The sequence below is a fragment of the Zeus faber genome (assembly GCF_960531495.2).
Source record: "Zeus faber genome assembly, chromosome: 1".
In the NCBI taxonomy this organism is placed as follows: Eukaryota; Metazoa; Chordata; class Actinopteri; order Zeiformes; family Zeidae; genus Zeus; species Zeus faber.
Window position 1 is genome coordinate 31,784,396 of NC_137193.1, and position 22,194 is coordinate 31,806,589.

A 22,194-nucleotide genomic window follows, 5' to 3' on the forward strand; every position below is an offset into this window, starting at 1 on the left:
GAATAGTCAGTTTTATTTTATCCCTAAAGTTTAGAAAGTTGATGAAACATCTCATTTCACATGCAGTGTTCAGTCTGTTTGAATGGAACCTTGTGGTTGGGAACTTCTTTTTAAATATATATATAAAAATATTGTTTTAATTTGTTGAATAAACATATGCATACTATGCTGTAAAGGACACAGAGTGGCAGTGCTTTTTTTGTTTTTTTTATCATATCTGTTTCTGTTATTTGAGTAAATTATTTAAACGGTTCAAACTGATTTTATTTGCAGGTATAAAGGAAAACTTCAAAACAGTTGTGCCTCAATTTGGTTGATGAGTTTTAATCTCCGTCAGTCGGACACCACCTTGATACGACAAACCCGTTTATTACAATTAAAGTGATCGGCCGCGTGAATAACGCACAATGGCTCGATGCTAATCTCTCTCCAGCTGATCTGACACCTGAGGAATCACCGTCAAGGTTAGCAGCTTTAAAAAAAGAAAGATGGCTATGTTAATCCTTGAGACCAGCATCCCAGTGGCATTTGAATGCTGTGAACAAATTAATATTAATTTTGTGAATGATATTTAGAAAACTTTGTTCTGCTCTATCTTTCCAGAGAACGATCCTAGTATATCTATGGGAAGTACAATTATCATCTGAGAAATAAATCTCTTGGGTTATTTGTTCACAACGTTCTTGACCCAACTGAAGGGATATCTGTAAAACCAACTACTTTACTATATCGTTTGACTATACACCATCACTGGTCCTTGTCGGGTTTGTAGATGGCCAGGGTTCGGGCCGAGGGGTCGGTGGCACCGATCCAGCGGGGCATCCAGTAGTGAGAGAGCCAGGCGGCGCGGCCCGGGTAGTGCTTCTCAAACACCTGTCGGAAGTGGTAGGCCTCTTTGGTCTGGGGCGGCATGTGGGGGAAGGTCTTGTGGGCCTTTTCCAGCTGGGAGTCGTTCACCTGGGGGAGGAAGGACCGTTCACTTTGAGAAAATGAAAGAGCTTTTTTTTTTTTTGGCATGGCTCACCCCTCCTCTCCTCTACTATGCTTTTACATTTAGAGATACCGAGGCTTACGGCTAAACGATTTTCGAATGTACAGCAATCTTCCGGAGAAAACGAATACTGAATGTTAAACATTGAATGTTGCAGTCACTGTTGTAGGCCATCCACCCAAATAACAGGCGGTGGATTTGTGGATTTATGAAGATACAAAGTCGCATTTTTAATGAACAAAAGAATAAACAATCATGTGAAAACGCATGCACCGGAAAAAAAACCTGCGATTCTACGGTGATTTGAGCTTTTGCTGCACATTTTCATATTTCACCGTTCACTGTGTACACGGGGTTGACTAGACATGTCATTTCTGGGTAGGGCACCTGGCTGCGGCGCCTGCCAGGTCCCCGAACTGGTACTGTGCCCAGATAAACCAAACAAAACTCAACTAAAGTGAAGTCAATCACATCGTCGTAGTGTTGTAATGGACATACTGTCAGCATGAACCCCCAGGCGTTAGGGACATGTCTCAGGCTTAATTCTAATGATATGTCCTAACTAAAACAACTTTATTAAAAAGTTAATTAACACCCACACCAGCGCCTGAGTGTCAGTTTCACACCATCTCTACCAAAGTTGAAAACACTGATGTCCCGGAGTTCCAGTGTATTTACAGTGTCCTGTAGACACTCTATGGACATGAAGAGGTTTCAAACCAAGAAATTCATTGCATTGTCTTATTTGCAATATTCTGTTTAATGATGAATAATTAACCCGTTTAGCCAGAGGGGATTTTCAGCATTTTCACCCAAAATGAATAAAAAAATAGCTCAATAACCATTTGGATGACACGCATCATTTTGGTACCCACATATTTTTAATAGTTGTGAGATTGTGATCCAAGTGTCAGGAACCGTGTGGCTACTACAGAACCAGTAACAGGCTCTAAACCACAGCAGCAAAGGTTTTTTTTTTCTCATATTAGAAACTATTTAAAAGCCTGAATGTCTGGACTACCGGCCTAAAAATGCTGCCCATCTCACCTCACCAAAAAATGTGCCAAAACCAGATGATAATAGAGGGACGAATGACAAGTTTAGGGAGGACTTAGTATAGTTCGGTCTAGGCGGCCTTTGCAAAAAAGGACAGTTATGCCCAAATGTCTCCAAAAGCTTCTTAAACATTCATGAGCCTTCTTTTTGTGTTTCTCCCATTTGCATCGTATGTATCAGCGATGACATGTACACTCAATACAAGCGGCTCTAAACCTCACTAATCCTTATGGTATGGCTCATTTCACTCAGACGTCGGGGCATACCGCGGCTTCCAGGTGCTCCTGCAGGCTGGTGTACCAGGATTTCCTGATGGAGGTCAAGCCGTCGCTAAAGGCCTCCTTGCGTCGCCACAGGATCTCGTCGGGAATCAGGTTCAGCCCTTTGAAAGAATCCCTCAGCAGGTGTTTCTCCACTCCTTGCTGCTCACAGGGAAGAGACACTATCTCGAGTGAAAAACATGGTACAAAAGAGAAGCGTAAAAGGTGGAATGCATGGAGGGAGTGTGTCCACACCCACTCCACTGACCTTGGGGATTCTCATCTCCTCAGGCAGGGAAAGGTAATAGGCGGTAAATCTGTGGTCCAGGAAAGGCACCCTGAGCTCCAGCCTGAAGAGAAAAGGAAATGGGCTCAGAATTTGACACAAAAGGCAAAGGTAATGTCCCATAAGACGAACACGTGTAAGTCGTAAATTGGCCTAAACCTACACAATACTCAAGCAGCCGTGCTGCTAGAAGCGCGTTGACAATAGATGAGAAATATGCCAGTAATTGCATTATCAATGCAAATGATGCTATTTCTCCTGAGCACATTAATGCGTTCAAATGCAATTTCCCTTTGGGATTTAATGAAGTGTGAATGTGCAATTTCCCTCATGATTATGATTAAGGGTCTAATTTAATACCAGGCTTTTTAAAAAAGCACATTAAACAGACTTTGGGAAAAAATAAGTCTTAACTCTAACAGACAGTTCCACCACTTTTGGACCAAGATTCTGGTGCGCCTTGGATAGTGCCGTATTTTCAAAAAGATTTTGAAGATTGATGTGTTGTGCGTATGCAGTTAGACCGGTGGCGGTTGTTGCTGGTGATGAAATGCTTCAAGCTGCCCCGGAGTAATTAAATGAGTATTAAAAATGTAATGTACCGTAATTAATGAGTTTATAGTATGGAAATTAATGTGTGTGTGTGTGTGTGTGTGTGTGTGTGTGTGTGTGTGTGTGTGTGTGTGTGTGTGTGTGTGTGTGTGTGTGTGTGTGTGTGTGTGTGTGTGCGCCTGTGTGCTTGTGTGCGCATGTATGTTGTGTTAAATAAAATGGGGGTGCTAAGATAAAGGGGCGGTTTTAGACCTAATCTAAAACAGATTAGACCTAATCTAAGACTAAATCACGCGTTTAATCTGGACTAACTGAAATGGCCCTTTCTCAGTTATGGTTTAATATAGTCTCCGACCTGCTCTAATCTAGGTTTAAAAAAACCTGATTTCCAGAAGGAAGGTTAGAGCTAATCTAGGTCTAATTCAACCTGGCCAGAGGCAGGTTTATCTTTGGGTTAATGGATGTGGACCTCCAGGTCAGTCAGGTGATCTGGACTAAGACCAGCACCAAGACTAGACAGAAGGAGCTGACTAGTGTTTTATGACCTTAGTCTAGGATGTCCTAGTCTCGATCTAATTCACCTTCGTTTAAACAATGTATTAGAAAGGCATTTTTAAATTCTGGATTAATTCAAGTAGGATTGTCTCAGATTTAGATTAAACCCCGTCTGAGAAACCGCCCCTGTTTGTGGGAAAGGGCTGCAGGGCCTGTTCCGGTTAACTGATCAAATTGATTAATGATTTCCTTTTTGCCAGTAAGAGTGGGCACACAAATCAGACTGATGCTGATCTTCTTTTAAAATATTAATCTCAAAAGAAAAACAAAATTCTAAACAATGTTGCAACACAAGTCCCCTGCCCTTAGCAGCAGGAAGGAACAGACAAAATACCCTGTTGAATACAATTCATGTATGTTTGCATACATAGGTATGGTATCGTTTGCCAAGGAAACAGCAGTTTTTTGGTGTAGAGCGACACCTAGTGTTAGCGCTGCATGGTTACATGAGAAGTACCTACAGCCGCCGTACGTGACGGAGGGGTTTTGAGTCCAACATCTGATCTGGGTCCCCCACAGAAATGAATCCCTCAGAACGTTTTTCCATAGCAAAAGCAGTTCATTTTCACTCCTCAACCAGGTTTAAGGAGTTTAAGCAGTGAAATCTGGCACGATTAAAGTATAGATTCGCCGCTTCACAAACCAAGCCTTATTAGAACGTATTCAAGCGCAGTACCACTCTGCAGCAGAGCGGCACATTTCTCCACAGATGACATTTTTACAAGGCCTGGTTAAAAAAAAAGCGAACTCATCCTTTTAAGTGATTGTCCCCATTTGTCGCTTCCCTCACCCGTGGGCGGCGGTGGTGCGATCAGCGCGGAGGGCGTCAAAGAGGTAAAGCTCCTTCATCAGCCGCACGCTGTCCTCAGCGGCTGCCCTGGGACTCGGTGCCTGCAACGGTATATAGTTACATTATCACACATTGGCCACTTAGTGAGGTTTTAGGTGGGTTTCGGGTCCCCATCCCCAAACTAAAGGGACTTGCCTTGTGGAAGTAAATGTATCCCTGGGTCAGCTCATCCGAGCCCTCTCCGGAGAAGACGACAACACTGTCCGTCTTCTCGCGGATGTACTTTGACACCAAGTACATCCCTGTGGCGGAAATAACTTGTTAGAATACACAAAAATTTATCACAAAAGGCAGGTTTCTGTCGCTCAAGGGGGTTCTCCCCCCACATTTGCTCCGTAGTGGACCCTGCTTTCCACAGTGGATTTATTCTGGATTATCTTTCTTTGTGAGGACCGTTCAGCTCATCGCCCAGGGTTTCCGCTATGATTCCCGAGTCACCGAGCCAGCGATGGGGAACAGGAATGTGGCTTTCCCGAGCTTGCGTTTGGCAGTTCAGTGAGTGGAAAATCGCTATTGATAGTAGTTCTATGAAACCCAGGCAGAGCAGACATTCAGAGCAGACATGCAGTGGGCGTGACGTCGCCTGCAGCAGGGTTTATGCGTTTTTGCGTGTCTATTCATGGTTTATGGTGCCTATTTGCAGTTTGTGAAGGGCTGTATGTTTTTGGACCAATCCTCAAAATGAACAGCGCACACTGAATCTTCAGTGACTATACCACATGTGACCCACCGCATACTTTAGGGTCATTTGGCGGCTTTTGACTTTTTTTTTTTTCGCATCATTTGAAAGTGGAGAGTCAGAGCTTCCAAACGAGGTGTCACTTGTGCAAATCAAGCAAATATTTTAAAGCTATGACTTGTTAATAACAAGGGTGCGGCAAACCGTGTTTCTGAGATAATCACCTTCAAAGTTTCGCCCAGACTTGCTTCATTCAGCTAGCTCCCAGAATGCAAATGGGGAGCCAAAGCCACATGGCTAACTGACATACTGCTGAATGGGCCACTCACCGCTTTGTTCTTGTGTTTTGAGGGAACGTTGAACGTATTTTTGTTTTGAAAAAAGCTTTTATTTAACAGTAAGACTATACATGTTTTATAAAAGTTAAAGTAAAAGTTTAATTATTTTATTTTAAATCACCAACCTCCACGGACTTCATCACGTCATCAATTTTTTCCAACGCGCGTATCATCGGTCTCCTCCGGTGGTTCTTGAAAATATTACGTTTCATCGTCACATTCAGGTTGAATGGTAAATGGTAAATGGTTGAAATCCGCTGTTTGAAATGTTCTCCAAGTCCAGAGTAATATCAGATTCAGCGTCACTGTTGGAGAACTGACTATCATCACGAAAAATGAAGTCCAGTGCGCGCTGCTTAAACTGACTTGGATCTATCGCACTGGTCAGATTAAGGTCCGCGATATGATTAAGTTCTTCCTCCACCCGTTTCTCGTAATCAATAACAACCCAGGGAAATTAAAGTTTTCACAGACAATTGAAACCGGATCCTCGTCTTGTTTAGGGAAGTAACGGGGACGCCATGTGCGTCTAAAACACGTAAGATATAAAGGTTGAATTCCATCAAAACGGTTTCACATTGTGACTTCACATCACATGGAATATGGATGAGTTATCTTCACCTGGACGGTCGCTTTAAAAGAAACAATTGATCGGCGTTGTTCAGCGTTGTTCAGCATTTCGGTAAGTGAACTGCGTTTCCCCGTGTAATCTAACAGGAATATTTAACTACACGGCTTAACATTTTTCTACTATTTATAAATCAAACCCGGTTTTGAAAATACGTTGAGAAATAAAAAAAACACAAAGGAACACAAATCTGGAAAAATCTCATTTTCCTTCAAGAAAGGTTTTTTCAATTTATTTGGCTGCTCCTGGCAATTTTAGAAACGTGCGAGATGGGTGCTTTTGCTGTGGTGGGTCACATATCACTAAATTCTCTGCATCAGAGCACCCCCTACAGGTCGTTTGCGTAGAGACCACGGTTTTGGTCACCGTTCTGTTCGACATTCAAGAGCTTTATTTGCCAACTTCTGAGATAAAAGTGGAATAATAATAATAATAATAATAATAATAATAATAATAATAATAATAATAATAATTTTGATCAAACTGCGTCCCGAGTTACTGCAGATAAATGACTCCATCAGTTATTAACACCGTAGTCGTCTCATAACAAGGATAATCACATCATATGCAAGCTACCACAACTAACTATTACAGTATACACATTTACATCATTAGGATATACCCCTTGAAATGCATCATCTCATTAAGTTACGAACATGTTTATTAACTAGAGAGGCACGCGATTGACATTTTCTTGGCCAATTCAGATTCCTGATTTTTGTCAACTCTGACCCACAGATTCTGATTTTGGCCATGCTGTTCATAATAAAATGTTGACTATGAAAAACTTTTACATCGTTGTCCGATCATTTTGAGTTGATATCGGTGATCGGAGAAATCGAATGTTCTTATCATTTGGTCTCATTGGGTATATCTGCTGTACGTCAATGAAAGATACATCTTGTGATCTGATTACGCTTGTGTAATAGGTCAGCTGCACATACGGGACTACCGCTGCAATGTTTCGTTACCACAATAGTGAAATTGCTGTTTTGGCTTTAAACATGAAACTGAGTTCCAATAAATTAAAATACAATATGGAACGGTCACTGAGTTCGAATATAATACATGGGACTGTCACCAAGATTGAGTATAATGCAACATGTAATTCTCACTGAGTTTTAGTAGGACGCAACATATAACTAACATGGAAATGTCCAGTTCAAACTTCAAATGAAAGTCTCTTTCACTTTTAAGTGTAAATATACATTTGTATTTTATTTACCGTATTTTCGCGACTATAAGGCGCATATAAACGTCTATTTTTTTCCTCAAAATGTGCGGCGCGCCCTATAGTGCGGTGCGCCCTATGTGTGTTCCGCGGACATAAGGCGAGGTGGCCCGAGTTGGAGGAAAGACTCGAGCGGTGGATCATCGAGCAAAGAACGAGTGGGGCGAGCGTTTCGACGGTCACTGTTCGACTAAAAGCAGTAACGCTAGCGGAAGAAATGAAAATTGAACATTTTCAAGGAGGTCCGTCGTGGTGCTTTCGTTTTATGAAACGGTGCCATTGTTCCATCCGGACCAGGACTACAGTAGCGCAGCAACGTCCGGCGGATTATAGTGAAAAGCTGGCGAGCTTTCACTCCTACTGCAGCAAACACATCGCCGACAAACGCATCCAGCCAAGCCACATCACCAACATGGACGAGGTGCCGCTCACTTTCGACATCCCGGTGAATCACACGGTGGAGAAGAAGGGGACCAGCACGGTAGCGATACGCACAACGGGGTATGAAAAGGCGTCGTTTACTGTTATGCTTGGCTGCCACGCAAATGGACAGAAACTGGCGCCTATGGTGATTTTTAAGAGAAAGACTTTGCCTAAAGAGACTTTTCCAGCTGGAGTCATTATTAAGGCAAATGAAAAGGGCTGGATGGATGAGGAGATGATGAAAGAGTGGCTGAGGGAGGTGTATGTAAGGAGACCAGGTGGTTTTTTCCACGCATCACCATCGCTGTTAATCTGTGACTCCATGCGTGCCCATCTCACAGCCGATGTGAAAAACAAGGTGAAACAAATGAACGCTGTGCTTGCTGTTATTCCGGGAGGTCTGACAAAGGAACTTCAACCGCTCCACACCGGTGTGAACCGGCCATTCAAAGTAAGGCTGCGAGCGGCGTGGGAGCGATGGATGACCGACGGAGACCACAGTTTCACGAAAAGTGGAAGGCAGCGCCGGGCAAGTTACGCCACAGTTTGCGGATGGATTGCAGATGCTTGGGCTAACGTGTCTGCTGGCACTGTTGTTCGAGCTTTCGCAAAAGCCGGCATCATTTCCAAGGAGCCGCACGGCACGGAAAGTGACTCTGACAGCGAAGAAGGGGAAACTGGCATGTCTGATTTAGCGCAGCTGTTTAATTCAGAAACAGAGGATGATGACTTCGATGGGTTTGATTAATACTTTGTAATAAATACATGAATAAAGCACAAACATACTCAGTTTTGCTCCCGCTCTATTTTTAAATACGCAGTAGAGGTATTTAAACGTAGTAGAGGATATGTACCGGTATATAAAACCCGCGCCCTATAATCCGGTGCGCCTTATGTGTGTGTTAAATACAGTAATGGCACACATAACTGAGACTGCGCCTTTTAGTACGGTGCGCCTTATGGTCGTGAAAATACGGTATATGGTACTTGCCATTCCAAACTAAATTGCCATCTATGCAAAAATAAAAAAGATTATGAATGGTTGACTCTTCTCACTTTCGTTCACTGGAAGTCCTCCTTCCTCACTGTGCATTAAACCAACTGAATCAAATCAAACGACTCGTTTTACTGAGTGACTCGCCGAGAACCGAGAAAAAAAAAGAGCCGAAACTTTCATCATGAGTGGTGCTCAAGCACAAGGAACAACCTGAGCAGATGCCCTGCTGTAGTGACAGCGATAGATACGCAAAAGGCACAACTTTGGAATATTGTCAGGAAATAGATGAGTAATTTATCAAATCTTAGTTTACCTTGAAGTACCTCCAAACAGCCGACATTTTCTTTCTTTGGCTCTTTTATTTTGAGCGTCAACTACGTTACATTACGTTGTTATCGGGTTTGAGTATCTGAGCATTTTTAGGAGTACAACTACATGAGCACTGTAGCGGGCGTGTAAATCTGACCGACACAGGATCATTTATATCTGACACTGATCGGCCTGTCACCGGTCATTGTTTTGTATTTATTGGTTGTTTTCCATAATTAGATCACAACAATATACTTTTTTGCGTAGTTTCAGCTCTCATTTTGTACCAGCGTATTTTGACAAAGAATTGCGTGGTTGTTACACAAAATGCATGCAGGTTGGCGGGTCTGCAGTTAGGTTCTCCCCTTGCTTTGCTTGCCGGACTCACCGACGGAGGCCCGCACGGTGGTGATGTCGTAGGTCTCCAGGTGGAAGATGACTTCCTCCAAGGCTTGGATGCCTTCCTCGGTGGTGAAGTTCACCTCGTGGTGCTCGCTGCCGATGTGCTCCGCCACCTGGGGGGAAGAGGAACAGCCTGAATAAAAATATTCAAGCTTTTCGTGCCAGATTAGCCCACAGCATTTAGAAAGCAGCAAGGACAGGATAGAAACGTCACTTGTGGAGAAACTGGTTTGCTCGGGCATCTTGGATACGATACTTGTCTATGTCTGAAGTTTGAAGGAATTCAAGACATGCCTGCACACGTGAGTTATCCATCAATTACTCATTAAGGTTCACACTGAAAGCATGATTGCACCACCTTGCGAGCGGCCATGATGTCGGGACTGTCCTCCGCCCCGATGGCAAATGTCTGGATGGGGTACGGCAGCTTCTCCTCCTTGGCCAATTTGACCAGCGTAGCCGCAACCAGGCTGGAGTCCAGACCACCTGGTAAAGAAAAGGGAGAAGGAGGGTTTGCTATCCTCACTCCAAATAATTATAATAACGATGTTGCGCAAATAATTGCATTTCAGAGCAATTTTTTAGAATCAGGATCCGATTATTTTTTTATATTTTTTATAAGTACATGTTCATTGACAAGGATTGGTGCATTGCTGTACAGACCATTAGCATAAAAACACCTGACAGTCTGAAAGAAAACAGCATCATTTGCAAAAATACAGAAAATATATACAGAATATAAAAGATGCAGTTGGTTGCTATAAGTATTTAAATCAGATTGTTAGAGTTCAAAGTGGTTGACAGTTGCTTTACAACACTGTATAATTGACCATGCATAGATTGTGAATATGAAATTGGTATATTTACCTTTGTTTATTAAATGCATTTTGCTTGTTTGCTTTGCATTTATTGTTACTAACTCAGTGTAGTACTATTAATGTAAAACACTTTGAGTTGCATGTAGTGTATGCAAGCTGCTATACAAATAAAGGTTATTCTTGTTATTATCATTACGGGAAACAAACAGAGACAGACCCCCCCATCGATTACGCTCTATTAATGTGGAAAAAGGAACCAATTCCTATTTTCACATGAACCTTCTTTCACATGAACACGTGCGATAATAACCAGGAAGTGCAACGCACCTGACAGCAGACAACCGATCCTCCTGTGGGCCATCAGGCGTTTCCGCACGGCGTTCTCAAACAGGGTCCTGATGTTGCTCTTCACTGTTTCCTCATCAAAACCTAGGACGGAAACACATCTTTCTCTCATATGGCGACGGTTTGTTCCGGGAGATTTGGGGGGTAGAGACCATTGAAGCTCTTTGACTTCCAGAGGGATTTTCCCCCAATGAAATCTCCCAATCTGAAAAGTATTTCTGACATCTTTGACCCCTTTTCTGACACGTAAAGTGTGAAAACACTTGCAGTGGAATCACAGGGAGCATTTTGTACACATGAGAAGAAGAGCTGCTTTTGCAAACTGGAACTTTGGACAAGCTTCAAACATTTTATATGTTCCACGATGTTTATACGTTTCGACCGCCACCGCAAAATGTTCCGGTAGTTACAAACAAAACACCCGGGGACTAGGGGGGACATCCAAAAATACCAAAAATGTCTACAAGACTGAGAATCCAAATTTTGTACTTGAGGGGAGTCGCTCCACGGTGTCGTAGGTGGCGTGCGAGGGCTCCTGCGTGCAGCAGTGGAAGCGGTCGTGCTGAATGGACTCCACCTTCCCGCTGGCCTTCAAGTCGAAGGCCTCAAAGTGTCCCGGGAGGAAGGGGGTGATGCTGGCCGGCGTGGACATGGAGTGGGTGATCTCCGTGAGGCCTGGAAAGCGGCAACAACAACATTATTACCGAGGCGACGAGGGAAACAATGCGACGGCCGCAAAAAAGGGTTGTTAAAACCGCCGCTGGTGACCTTTAGCTTCCGAGCAGAGCGCCAGGAATCCGTCGTCCGTGAGGAGTTTGAACAAAGGCCGCACGCCGTAGGTGTCCCTTCCCACGAAAACCTTCCGGTTGGCCGTGTCCAGCAGCACGAAGGCAAACACGCCGTCCAGCAGGGAGGCCATTTCCTGCACGCCGAAGCGGTCGTACAGGTGGAGCAGCACCTCACCGTCCACCTTGGTCTGATATTCAAACTCAAACTGTTTCTTCAGCTGAACGGGGAGAGAGATAGAGAAAGAGAAAAGATTGCCACGCCGGAACTGCACTGCGATCCGTAGACGTCTACCGTTTACATGATAACTTTCTAATAAAGCTGGTGCAGGAGTCAAAATGTGTATTTATTCTGAATTCTTTATTCAGGGTTTATTATTTATTTAGGCTGCACACGTCACAGCGGCACAGGTCAGTTCCGGTTTTTCTTCTGATAATTGACACAGGGTGTGAGTTTAAAATGTTTTTTTACGGGTTCACCTGGGTGGCAGGTTTTTGGAACGGGGAGAGTTAGTAGGGTTCCGATATTTTCTGTTGAAAATGACTTGATTTAATTATTCCAGTACAATTATTGCTAGAGAGGTTTCTTTTTGCTTAATAAACAGCATGGACATTGGACATGGACATTTCAGCATGGACTTGTTTGAACGCGTCCCAGTTAAGAGACTTCTCAAAGTCTCCCAACAGCTCTTTTCATTGATAGCAGTCGCTAGTAGAAGCTAGAGAGAATAAATCTCTTTAATTGGTTGTTCAAAAAAAAGGCAGCGAAATGTAGATTTATCCCTGCTGTAAGCCAAAGTCTTAAACCTGCTATACATCAAACGTGTATCCACACCCGACAGTCAGATAATTCCCCCAGTGGCCTTCCGATGAACTGCGGCTGAGTCTCGCGTCACAAAATACTCGGTCAGGGGAAAAGGATGAGGTTGTTTTTTACAGTACAACAGGGAGTAGTTTGCTCAGCTGGACATTTACCATGTTCCATTAATGAGAGTTAAAAACTCCCTGTAGATAGTGTCTGCAAAGTGTGAACAAAAATAAAAAATACACGCAATTCACTTTGGTTAAAAGAGTGTGGTGTGGGGATGGGATGGTTTGAGCAGCCACGCCTGGCCTGGATCGAGGTGATTGGGTTAGGGTGGCTGCATACCTGTTGCTCATTGGTTGGGCTCACGAGAAACAGGTTAAATCCCCCATCCCACACACACTCAGGAGAGGAGCCCTGTCATGACATGTTCTATCTGCTCCTGGCAAAGGCCACCTAGCCTCCTCTCTACAATAAACTGGTCTTTACAACCCACCGTCTTCTGTGTCTCTGTACCGGAGGGCCCTGAAAACACCACTAAGACGGCGTGTGGCCTGCAGAACATCCACAAAGAGACCGATTGAAAGTTAACATTAATGTCATTGATTTAAGCCCATTTCCGATAAAAACCTTTACTGAAGTCACTTTGGGTTGTACTGTCAGACCGAAACTTGTCACATGCATAAGTTGAATTACACGTTGAATAACTGAATTGAAAAAACACATCACAGAGCCTCTATTGCACGAGCAAATTACACCCTGCAGCGCATCACAGCTTTGGGAGGGTGAAGGGGAGACGGCAGTGCACAGGACACAGCAGTGCACACACATACCTATTTTATCTCTCTTTTCTAGGTTTTTTAATACATTTCTTATTTAAATTCTGTTTTACAGTGACCAAGAATCAAATAAAAACTAAATAATCCTGTACTGTGTCATTTCCAGTGTCACTTCTCGCGTAGTGTGAAACCACAAGACTGCAAGATTCCCGATCACAAGACAGAAAGGTGTGCAGTGTGAACAGTACAGCGATCTGACGACTTCGGAAGTCTAGACGACTTTCGGAGTCGTGGCGTTAGATGTGAAGCAAGCTTTAGGGTTTTAGGCATCGCATTCCCTGGGTAATCAACAGCAAAAGGCCACCGGGCCCCTGCCCTGTCCTACCGTGTCATGGTTGTAAATCTCCCCGTTGTAGCAGAGCCACAGGAAGGGGAACCTCTTGACACGGAGGGGCTGCATGCCGTACAGCTGGTCCACGATGGCCAGGCGGTGGAAGCCGAAGCAGCAGTTGGTGAAGCCGTTCACATTCTCAAAGCGAAAGGCGTCGGGGCCCCTGTGAGCGATCTTCATGGCGCTGGTGCACTGGGCTGACAGGCACGCATCGCTGCCAAACAGAGCCCAGATACCACACATTTTCACACTGTGGAAAGAAAGACAAGCCATCAAGATAGGGTTAAAAAAAATAAAGAAGCAGAAGAAGGATGATGATCATAAAACCTAACCTATTCTCACACCATTAGGCCACTCACCTTTTCTTCATCATTAGTGACTCAAAAACTGTTAAGTGTTGGAACACATAAAAATATAGATACATAAATAATATTTTATTTATTCCGGGGTGGGAATTTCAGCCGTTACAGTAGAAGTTGACTTAACAGTGCAAGCCCACAACAATAGGTAAAAACAAAAAAATGTAATATGAAATATGTACGCATCTATAAACATCTATTAACATCATGGAGTAGCAATTAAAAGAAATAGTTAAGCGTCTTACATACGTATATAGTACTAGTGCATAGTAATATATCATTTTAGATAGGTAGAGAGATAGATAGATAGATAGATAGATAGATAGATAGATAGATAGATAGATAGATAGACAGATAGATAGATAGATAGATAACAGGATACCCACTACCAGGTCTATATACCAGGTCTATCTATATTATGACGCCATTTAGGGCGTTAGACCATGAACTATTAATGACACGGGCTGCTCTGTACAAGCCCTGCACGACATATGCCGGAGCGCTTCAGCTCATAACGCCCTCCTATACTGTGATTGTTTTCATATATAATACACTTATATATATACACACACATAATATGAAACAACTCGTACGGTCTGACATCTTTGATCAAAAGAAAAATGACTGATGTACCTTGGTCTTGTGCCGGTTCTCAGGAAAGACTGCCGCACACCCACGACCCGGTGCTACTCTGCTGGTGTGGCGCTGCGGCGCTGTTGGCCGTGGCTGCTGCAACCGGGTGTTGCATCATCAGCAACAGACAAGGGTTGACGGCTGAAGATACCGTGTCTCGTAACGAGGAGCGAGATCCCGATCTCCGACCTCCTGGATATAGTGTCTCGGTCACGAAAAGCTCTTCACTTCGAGATCGCGGTGAATAATTGTCTTAATCACTAAATTCTCCATCCGGGTGGAAACGCCGACGGTGCGCGTGCACGCACGTGCGGTACGTCGCGTGTTTTTCACGACCACCGTTTGTTTTTGTTGATGCACATCCCGTGCGACAACAACACGCACACACACACACACACACAGACAAATGTGTGTATTGTATTTTCATTTTTTCCTTAACACACTTGGCACCGTTCCGGCGCTGAGGTCGTTGTTTCGGCGTTGGAGCGACAGGCGAAGCGTCCAATGAACTGTCGGGCGCCGCGCCGCCCTCCCGTTCATTACCAACACCGTGAAAGTACAGAAAGAAACGAAAGAAAGACGGATAGAGCGAGCCTCCACCGACGCTTCATTAGCCTGGATTGTATTTACCAATTGATTTGTAGTTGTTCTTTATTGCCTTTTGGTAAACTTGCGGTGGCATGCTTTATATTCGGTGGTGCATTGGGAACCAACGCTTGGACCAAGTGTTTGAACACGTGACTTACATAACCCGATAGGCTTAAACTTTAAAGACTTCTTTCTCCATTTACTTATTCCTTCTTCTCTTTGTCCTTTCTTCATTCTTTCTGATGCTTGTCCTTTCACTCAGGAGCTTTGGATCATTTAAATGCTTATTTTCTTGGTTAACATTTCTTTTGGATCTTGTTTTTTTTTTATTGTATTTATTTATCTTAGACTAATTGATGTTAGTTTCCATTTCAATTTGCTTTTCTGCATTATAACTTTAATTTATAGCATTTAGCAGTAACTGTTATTTTATCATGGATTAAATTACCAAAGGTTGTTGTCAAGCCAGGTTTTCCCGATCACTTGTTGAACTCTTGTTGAAATTGTATGCTTTTATTTCTATTTTATCTATTTAATTCTTTCCTGTCTGTTAAAATTCTATTTATCCCATGACAAAATTGATTCTCTAGGGATAGAGAATAAATGACAGTGTACAGTATAACCAACTGTTGTAGCACTTCCACTTATTGATAATGATTGCAATTATAATTGGATTGTTATATATCATTATTTTTAAATTATAAATAAATTTAACTGTTGGAAAGGCATTACACTTAACGGGTGATTAACAAAAAATAGGATAGGTGGCATTGTTGAAAACTGCTCGGCCCGCCGTTAACATTAAAGGGCGAAGACTGTCCTTCAAATTATATAATTATCCAATAATAATTGGACATTTAACATTTTTTGGAGGCTTAATTATTTGATGTTTTGATGCATGAAAATGTTAATGTAAAATATTATAATATATATTTTTATTTATATTATAAAATATAATATTTTCCCCGCTCCAACTGTATAATCTCTGACCAGGCCATTTTCTATACCCTAAACAAAAAAAACAACAAAAAAAAAACCCCATACAATTTAGCAGAGAAATTAAACAGAAAGGGCCTCTAATTTTTAAATTTTTTAACCAATACATGTAATTTTAAAAGCATTTTTAAACTTGAATAGTACACATGCAATTCCTCAAGGTCCAACCTTGTTGATGAAAAAGCATAAAAAAATAAAAATAATACTAACAAGTAAAACAGTCTCAAGACAGAGCCAGTAGATTTCTAAAGAAAGGGAGTCAATGTCGTAAGTAACCTCGCCCAGTTTGTTTTGGTCAGGCAGCAGGCATTTATTGAAATCAGTGTTTCACAAATACCTGATAGGCTATGTAAAGGAAACCTTGGAGTGCTTGAAAGAACATATATATTTTTTCTCCCCTCAGATCTCTAGGCAGTTGAATAGTGTTACAGATGCACACATTTACAATATAATATAAGCCCTATGTCTTGGCAACACAGAAAAATGGAGCCTTATTAACCCCTGGTTTGCAAAATCTATAACATTTAAAAAATAAAACCCTTGCAAACAATGAAAAACACACGTTTTTGTCTCAGGATTAATATCAAAATCGTATGCCTCACGGTTAACTCCATCAGAGAGAAAGGACGTTATAAGTCTATAAGTGTCAAACATGTAGAAATTACGAATCCTGTACACCAAAGACATCAAGTATTGTCATAATGCAAAATAAAATAAAAAGGGCAAGGCATCCAGTCACCCATCCTGCATTGGAACGCATTTTAAACATCACACTCCAATGTCACACTTTCTAATTATAATAACGATGCCGTGCACTTTTCATTTGCTGTATAATTAAAAAGAGTTTACAGAAAATAGTCTTTAAAAAAAGAAAAAAAGAAAAGGGGAATAGCCCAAGCCACTGGTTCTCCACGCGATATTGGACTGAAATGTCGACAAGTATGGCTTTATTTGTTTCTCTCGTGTGCATAACTTGCGTGTCGGATTACCAATGCTCTGCTGAAAACGTCCACCCGTAAAACAGTCAGCCATTCCCACACCGTATTGCACTTAGTAATCGCAAATGTCGCCGATATAGGCGGCGCGTGTATTTCAAAAGGGAAAACGGTCAAGTGATAAAATATATAAGAAAACAAAACAAATGCATAGAAATTCAACATCAGGCAGGCCTCAAGCAGGAGTCTGGCTGCCACATGCGCAGGTCCACCAGGATCTGGTTGAGTTTCCGCATCCACAGGTTTCTCTCGTCCTTGGTGTCTGCGCTGAGCCAGTTCCTGGAAGGGAGGGAGAGGCACGTCGGACCCGCGGCTCAGGAACACCCAATGTGCACGTCCAAGAGGGAAAACCTGCTTCTGTCTACATCTACAATTCTTAAATCTATAATTGCATGAGGAGTGTCCCTGCCTTGGGCCAGACACTGCACAGGGCGAACTCCAAAACATCAACTCAAGACCACACAAATGTAGTGGTGGTCTTGCAAAGCTGTATGATCATTACTTTTACCCGTGGGCCCACGTGTTTTTGTATTAAATGGAATTAAATATTTGTCCTATGGTCAGATGGAAATCTCTCCATGAAGGATTAGGTTATTCTACATTAATAATGATACGCTACCCAAGTCGAAGTCGGTTCACGATTCCAGTGCTGCTACTAAACATTAGTGGATAGAGCCGGTCAAAACTTAAGTGTTTTGTTGTCCTTCACAAATTTCTAACTAGTGCTTTTGAAAGTAAATGACATCCACATAAGTTACCATCATTTGTCAGTGGAGGCCACTGCCCCACATCACCTATCCGCTTAGAGCTTCATTTGTAACCAGCTGTTGCCATGGTAACATTTCATTACCATACTGAGCTTCAAAGTGCTTTCCTGTTATGAGCCAGTCAGCTCCGTGACAGAAGGCAGCGTCACTTTCTTTACCAACCCTCTTACCTATGCAGTAGATGTGTGGCGTATTTCAAGCGTAGAGCGACATGAACACATTTCGGCAGGAAAATGTGTCCAATGTCTCCGGGCACTTACTTGGTGACACACATAGTGTTCTGGCACTGGCTGACCAGCGTCTCCTTGTCGCCCTCCCGCTGCGGCCGCACGGTGATGAGCTCGAAGGTGTTCGGCCGGGCGCAGAACTCCCGGTTGGCCGGTTCCACCCTCCTGCTGGTGCAGTTGACCAGGTTAATGACGCCGATTGGATTCTGAACAGGAGGGGAGACACAAGGGGATTTTTATTTATTTTTTTATCCACGAGTCGATTTTTACCATGCACTTCCCCCACTAGAAGTACCAACAATTTATTGTGGTAAATATTGTTACTTTACAGAGGAACCCATTCGACTTACTGTATTAAGGAGGTCACCTCCATTGATTTTGTATTTTTAAGGTTCAAGTCTTCTGCCGTACATTTTTACAAATAACTGATTGTAGAACCAAAAGTTCAAAGTTTAAAGCTAATACAGCATTTGACAAAAAGGTGACGTATGACTACAGTCTTTTGACGTCAAAATCCTCCAGCTCAACCCTTTGGTTTGCCCCCTAGTGATCTACATGATCTTTCTTCCTCTATTATTTTCCCTAGCTAGTCGTCTGAAAATGCTTATCACTGGTTGTCATGGTGTTATGTACATGACAATCAATTATTAAACCCCACCCCATCCTGAGGTGTAAAAAAGAGAAATTGGCGTTTGGTGGCCTTTAATGGCAACCTCAGTAAACCACAAGCCCCCCAGTACTCAAGGCTCCATCAAGTTGATTACAATTTCATCAAAAACTTTTGAGCCTACAATCTTTCCTACAGAGGGTTTTGAGACACTCGTTTACATTTCACGAGTATTATGACAAGTTGCAGGACACGGCGGGTGGCACCTTGCGTCTTTCGTCGTCTGGGTAGGTCCAGTAGGAGATGCAGTATCCAGAGAGGACGCACCATCTCCTGTGCCAGGCTCCGAATCCGCTGACGTCTTCAAACATGGTCTGAAAAGGTCCCAGTGAGAGGAATCAGAGCAAAACCCTGTCACGGTCAGAGACAACCATATCGCCACCACGCCTCGGATCTGGATTTAACTCGCCCGTGGCTGTTTAGATTGCATCTGGTTGACTCACAAGGAAGCCCCTCTCCTCCACCTTGGTGCCCACTTGGCACTGCATCTTGAGGTAGATGTGGCCCTGCAGCGGGCAGAGGAACGGCACCTGAAAAGCATGAGACCAGAAATTATTAAAAATGGAAGAGCGAGGCTGTATGTATCATGATCCTCGAAATGCAAGATACAATGATCACAACTGTAGCCTATTACCATCACTTTAAAAATAGTAATAATAAAAAAAGAAACAATATAATTTGATGACAGACTGAGCACTTGAAATATCCTAATTTGACTTTTTAATATTCAGGACATGCAGACACCCTGTGCATTAATTGAATATCAGGGGTTTAGCAGCATTGCAAGTCGGTTCATAGTTGGGAGTTTTATTGTTTCAGATGCATTACAATCTGTTTGCTTTTCGTGGAAGCCTCTCACAATCTCTCTCAGGTCAAACCAAACCACCAAACCAACGTGCAATCATCTAAGGTTCAGAATGTTAGTGCCACAAAAATGTTAGTTTTTATTATTTTCTCCCTTCAACTTCCCAGAAACATAAACCAAACACAGTGAGAATAATCTGGCCGTGAGGCGAGAGGTAACCTTGTTATGAAACATGTCACTGAGAAGTTCCCTTTCACTCCATTCATATTTGATCTAAGGAGAGAGACGAATAGAGGGGTGAGCGCACATTGTCTGATGAGAGCAAAGAGGGTCAGTATTGGTCCGCCACCAGCACAAAGCCTGCACACATTAGCCGAAGAACCGTCTGGAAGTTGACGGCTCCCCATCTTAAAGGATAGTTTGGCAATTTTTTTTCCCCACTCGATAAAACACTGGTTCCTTTCATTTATAATGGTTTATAACACAGCCTCGCTGAACGTTTTGCTATTGACAATCTTGGGAAAATGGGAAAATTAGTAATCCGTGACTTACTGCATTATTCTTTAAAATCTTTGAATAACACAAATACATTTTTGCAATAGCCGCAGTACATCCAAAGCATAACGTTGGCTGCAGTAGGAAGCTCCACAGCTTCCTGTTTATAATCTCTTTAGCTTGGATGTAGCCAAAATAGCTTAATTGTGGTCTGACTGACTATATTGTGAGTTTCTCATTTTGGGAAAAGGTGATTTATACGTTTGCCCCATTCGACTGCATGTAAGCACAATGAGAAGCTGTAGATGAGTGGTAAGTTCCTCAATAGTGTACAGTGAGGCTGGGCTATGAACAGTTAAAAATGATGGTGTGGTGTGGGGGTGGAGTTGTTTCAGCAGCCACACCTGTCTTGGGTCTAGGAAATTGGGGCCCGGGATCAGTGTGGCTGTATGCCTGTTGCCCCTTTTCATGACATGTATTCCATCTTATTCCACCTCGCCCACTCTCTGCAATAAAACTGTTGTTTTCAACCTGGGTCTGGTTTGAAAAATTGCAAACCTATCCTTTAAACTTTCCTCACACATTGTTGACATCGCATTAGGACAAAGTGACAATTATTGCGAGTGCCAAAAGAGAAAAGAATGTGAGCAGACTGACGAGGCCTCGTTGTGTCATGTCTTTACCTTCTCCAAGGGAAAACTGTTTTTCCCGATTGAAGACAAGGTGAGTTTGTGTGATCCAACCAGGACGAAGCTACTGGTGCGAACAGCGTTGGGACCTCCAGGACTGGCCATGACTGCGAGAAGGTCATTTTTCTGGATTAAAAACACTTCATATGCACCCACAGAGATGGCTTTTTTAACTGAAATCTTGTGCCCCAAAGTTTGACTAGATTTTCACAGAAACAAGAAAGAAAGAAATGGCCTGCACTTATGGATTACCAGTGGGCGCTGCAAATCTGATTTCAAGTTCACTATGACAGTGCAAATGTGCCAAAATGCGCAAAAGCATTTATGGAAAAATTTGATGCGATTATCTTGAGTCATTGCCCTCATACGGAATATTTAATCACCAAAAATTATTGGTACAGACGTAGTATTTAAATCAGCACAATTAATGTTTTTGAGACATGCATTTGGACTTACCTGGAGTTTGGCTGCTCTTCTGCAGGCAAAATAAAAATAGATGAATAAAGAGGCATTAAACAATATTAATAAAAGTAAAGCTGCCCAGAAAAAGTGAGCCGCCTGTTAATTACACCGGATGAACATTACATTTATTATCTATTATTATTTGATTAATTTACACATTTAAATTACATATTTGCACTAAACATTTGCATTAACATTGACTATTATAAAACTGTATTAATAATCAGTTGACTTACATAATTGTAAGACAACTTAAAGTGAACCGTGAACTTCATATTTTTAACACAAATACAAAGCAAAAACGTTTAAAAAGCTTACTGTAATGGCAAGGAATCTCTTTGGTGTGATGGCCTAGAGAGATGAAAATAAAACAAAGCATAAATCCACACAAACCCATAAATCAATGGAAAGTTACACCATCCCAGTGGAAACCATTTACATTGTGTTGCCCTGGCTGTGTACCCCAAACCACCGTGGGGGCCGTGATGATTTTTTTTGGATTAAATTCAGAAACTGATCCGTACTTACATACACACGTTTTAAATCAGGTGGGAAGGCATTCTTGGACTACTAAACCCCTTACACACATGCAGGCTATGCCTGAAATGTTCAGGAACATTTTCTGCATGAAGTTATGTCTGAATGGAAGCAGGGATCGATATTCAGGGAAATCTGTCCCACTAATTTTCCACTGCAAGACAGAGTAACATTTCAGGGAAAATGCCAGTACTACCGAAAGCGGTAACATTACAGTGAGAAGCATGTAAAGGGATGTTTGTCCGACAAAAGATGCTTTGATGTGGCGCAAGTGAACCAATCATAAGACAAATCTGTGTTGCTGATAGACGTAGTAGATCATGAAAAAAGGCCCGCCATGTTCCTTAAAAAAAAAATAAGGGGGGTGGTGGACATCTTCCGCCACGTACACCTGGCCTCGCCCCACACTCTTCTGTTGAGTTTCATGGTGGTTTGCATCCATAAGTGTTGCATAACTGCCAACTGCTGGACTGCCCCATCTACTCAGGCATTGT

General features: G+C 42.5%; 2 protein-coding genes across 2 annotated transcripts in view; both read right to left on the reverse strand.

Moving 5' to 3' along the window:
- Positions 1 to 309: 309 nt before the first annotated feature.
- On the reverse strand, positions 310 to 14,745 carry asns (asparagine synthetase). The gene is made up of 12 exons (XM_080000805.1): positions 14,473 to 14,745; positions 13,475 to 13,730; positions 11,489 to 11,726; positions 11,210 to 11,395; positions 10,703 to 10,804; positions 9,916 to 10,043; positions 9,544 to 9,670; positions 4,686 to 4,792; positions 4,491 to 4,591; positions 2,576 to 2,657; positions 2,314 to 2,469; positions 310 to 957 (listed from the first exon to the last, which is right to left on the reverse strand). The coding sequence occupies exons 2-12, from the start codon at positions 13,721 to 13,723 to the stop codon at positions 748 to 750; spliced, it is 1,686 nt and encodes a 561-aa protein (XP_079856931.1). The 5' UTR covers positions 13,724 to 13,730; positions 14,473 to 14,745; the 3' UTR covers positions 310 to 747.
- A 1,583-nt stretch (positions 14,746 to 16,328) lies between these two features.
- The window catches only part of anln (anillin, actin binding protein), a 22,319-nt gene continuing 16,453 nt past the window's right edge, over positions 16,329 to 22,194 (reverse strand). The window contains exons 17-23 of the mRNA XM_080002454.1: positions 21,482 to 21,514; positions 21,158 to 21,176; positions 20,696 to 20,808; positions 19,156 to 19,242; positions 18,919 to 19,026; positions 18,079 to 18,251; positions 16,329 to 17,330 (exon numbers count right to left, since the gene is read on the reverse strand). Of these exons, the coding sequence (XP_079858580.1) occupies positions 17,216 to 17,330; positions 18,079 to 18,251; positions 18,919 to 19,026; positions 19,156 to 19,242; positions 20,696 to 20,808; positions 21,158 to 21,176; positions 21,482 to 21,514 (648 nt within the window). The 3' untranslated portion in view covers positions 16,329 to 17,215. The remainder of the gene's footprint in view (positions 17,331 to 18,078; positions 18,252 to 18,918; positions 19,027 to 19,155; positions 19,243 to 20,695; positions 20,809 to 21,157; positions 21,177 to 21,481; positions 21,515 to 22,194) is intronic.

What these genes read in the sequence shown, in the direction of transcription:
- asns (XM_080000805.1), bottom strand. Translation starts at nt 13,723, where the DNA reads ATGTGTGGTATCTGGGCTCTGTTTGGCAGCGATGCGTGCCTGTCAGCC. An exon ending in GCTCTGCTCGGAAGCTAAAG is followed by an intron (nt 11,396 to 11,488) that starts GTCACCAGCGGC and finishes GCCGCTTTCCAG; the next exon opens with GCCTCACGGAGATCACCCAC. An exon ending in ACATCATGGCCGCTCGCAAG is followed by an intron (nt 9,671 to 9,915) that starts GTGGTGCAATCA and finishes TCTTCCCCCCAG; the next exon opens with GTGGCGGAGCACATCGGCAG.